Below are 2,064 nucleotides of genomic sequence, written 5' to 3' on the forward strand. Positions count from 1 at the left end.
GATAAAAGTCTCAAATTGGTGGTTAATGATATGGATGAACTCTTTATAAGGATTGGATGATCCTCCTTTCTTTAAGTTAGTTTTTGTCGTGTGAATTAGATTTAAGACCTAATTTAACGTATATGTATGCATGTTCATAACATATTACGTTATTGTATATGTACCGGGGCAGCCAAACATATTAAGTTAATTAGGAACGCAATCACATATTTTCAGAAAATCTATTTAGTCGTTTAGTTGATTAATTAATTACTTTAGCTTCATAATTTGCATCGTCTGTCTCATTTTTGTTGGACACTGGTTGAGAGTTCATTCTAACATTTTTGACTTCTTATGGGCTAAGAGAGACGAAATTACAATGAGCGGTAATTAAGGTTATGCCCCTCCCTATGTACTTTGAACTTACCTCTAAATATAGAAAGATGTGATTTTTTTAAAGTTAAGAAAAATGTGATTTTTTTTTTAATAACTTAAAGAAGAAGAAGAAGATCATGTAAATTGAATAGAGGGGTTTAATGTGATAATTATCAATTTAAAATTTTCAAATACAAATTTAATGAGCATTCTGCTTTTACAAAATTACAAATAAGAAATGTATGAATTGAACTTTCACTATTTTTATTAAAAGAAAACACACAGTAGCTAACAGCTGCCTTCGTTATTTATGTCCTAGTTATGAGCATACTTTTGAAGATTTTCACCATGCAATTTGCCATACCTAAACTCATCAAATACTTCAACTCCCATATTTATGTAAAAATCATATGACTTCTTATTCCATACTGCGATTATTCCCTCTACTGATACGAATCCATTGTTGGCAGCAATGGATGCAACAGTTCCAAACAACAATTTCCCCATTCCCAACTTCCTATAACTCTCCCTGAAGTAAAGACTTTCAAAATAGAATCCAGGTTTGTCATTGAAACACGAATAATTCGCGTAAAAGAAAGCATATCCTGCAATGTAAGCATCACTCTTATCATCATATTTGGATCGGAATTCCTCAACTTCTCCTTCTACGACTGGGAATTTAAGGTCAAACGTTGTAAGGATAGGCTTGAACCCTTCGTCTGTAGTATTTTTAGGTTCGTCAAAAGGTGTTGGAGAGACTTCAAGTAGAAGTACGGATGGACCGTAGAAAAGTGGAAGAGGGTTTTCTTTAAAGAGCAAGTTGGCTAAGGAGGACTCAGTAGCTTTGTATAAATGAGTGAAGTTATGGTATTCATGGATTTGGTAAAACAATTTGTATATATGAGACAAATCAGATTTCGTAGCAAGACGAACTCGTGTGTATATCTTCCCAGTGATGGTAACATTATTGTTTTCCGATGATACATCGGTAGTTATTGTCTCAGATGGAGCAGGAGCCATGGGAAAGTGTTTAGTTAAATTTGAGGTTTGAGATTAAAGAAAAAGTTGAAAGGTTTAGTAATGGGATAATATTGTGTGTGTTTGGGATAATAATAGTAGTTATTTATAGTAGTGGAGAATTTGGCTCTTTTTAAAATTCATTAATTGGGTTGTTGAGATGGCTTTTCCAACAATTAAAGAAAAGGTTGGTGAAGGTCAACTCTGGTGGCGTGCGTTCTAAAGGGTCGAGTCATTGATGCAATTGGTTTGGCCTTTGGTCCCAATTTTGCTTCTTTTTTTTTTCACCCAAAAAAAAGTAGGGATGATATCTTTTGAGTTATATATAAAAAATCGGCCACTAATTTTATGTAGTTGATAATATTTAATTGTGACAATTTATATGACAAGTTTTATTTTTATTTAGTTCAAGAATAATGACTCATTGCAAAACTTAATAATGATATCAATATTTTATTCACGTTAGATTCCACTTGTTTGGTAAAAAGATTCATAAAGGTACACTCTTTTATAGATTATTTTGAAACATTTTAAAGTTTTCCCTTTATTCCATGTACTTAATTTTAATTAAATTACGTTATATAAATTGAGATGAATGGGATATTTGTTAATAATAAAAAAAAAATTGAACCGAACAATTCTAGTTTATATATAGTATAGTTGGAGTTACAAATTTTGACAAGTAAACTTTAA

The 2,064-nt window shown here is 31.3% G+C and overlaps 1 protein-coding gene across 1 annotated transcript; it reads right to left on the reverse strand.

Moving 5' to 3' along the window:
- Nucleotides 1-511: 511 nt before the first annotated feature.
- LOC101266542 (tyramine N-feruloyltransferase 4/11-like) lies at nucleotides 512-1,456 on the reverse strand. Its single transcript, XM_004245236.5, has one exon. It carries the CDS (start codon nucleotides 1,372-1,374, stop codon nucleotides 670-672), a length of 705 nt encoding a protein of 234 aa, XP_004245284.1. The 5' UTR covers nucleotides 1,375-1,456; the 3' UTR covers nucleotides 512-669.
- Between the last annotated feature and the right edge of the window lie 608 nt (nucleotides 1,457-2,064).

The sequence above is a fragment of the Solanum lycopersicum genome, chromosome 8 (genome assembly GCF_036512215.1).
Source record: "Solanum lycopersicum chromosome 8, SLM_r2.1".
Classification (NCBI taxonomy): Eukaryota; Viridiplantae; Streptophyta; class Magnoliopsida; order Solanales; family Solanaceae; genus Solanum; species Solanum lycopersicum.

Coding starts and splice junctions, on each gene's coding strand:
- LOC101266542 (XM_004245236.5), bottom strand. CDS start 1,374: ATGGCTCCTGCTCCATCTGAGACAATAACTACCGATGTATCATCGGAA.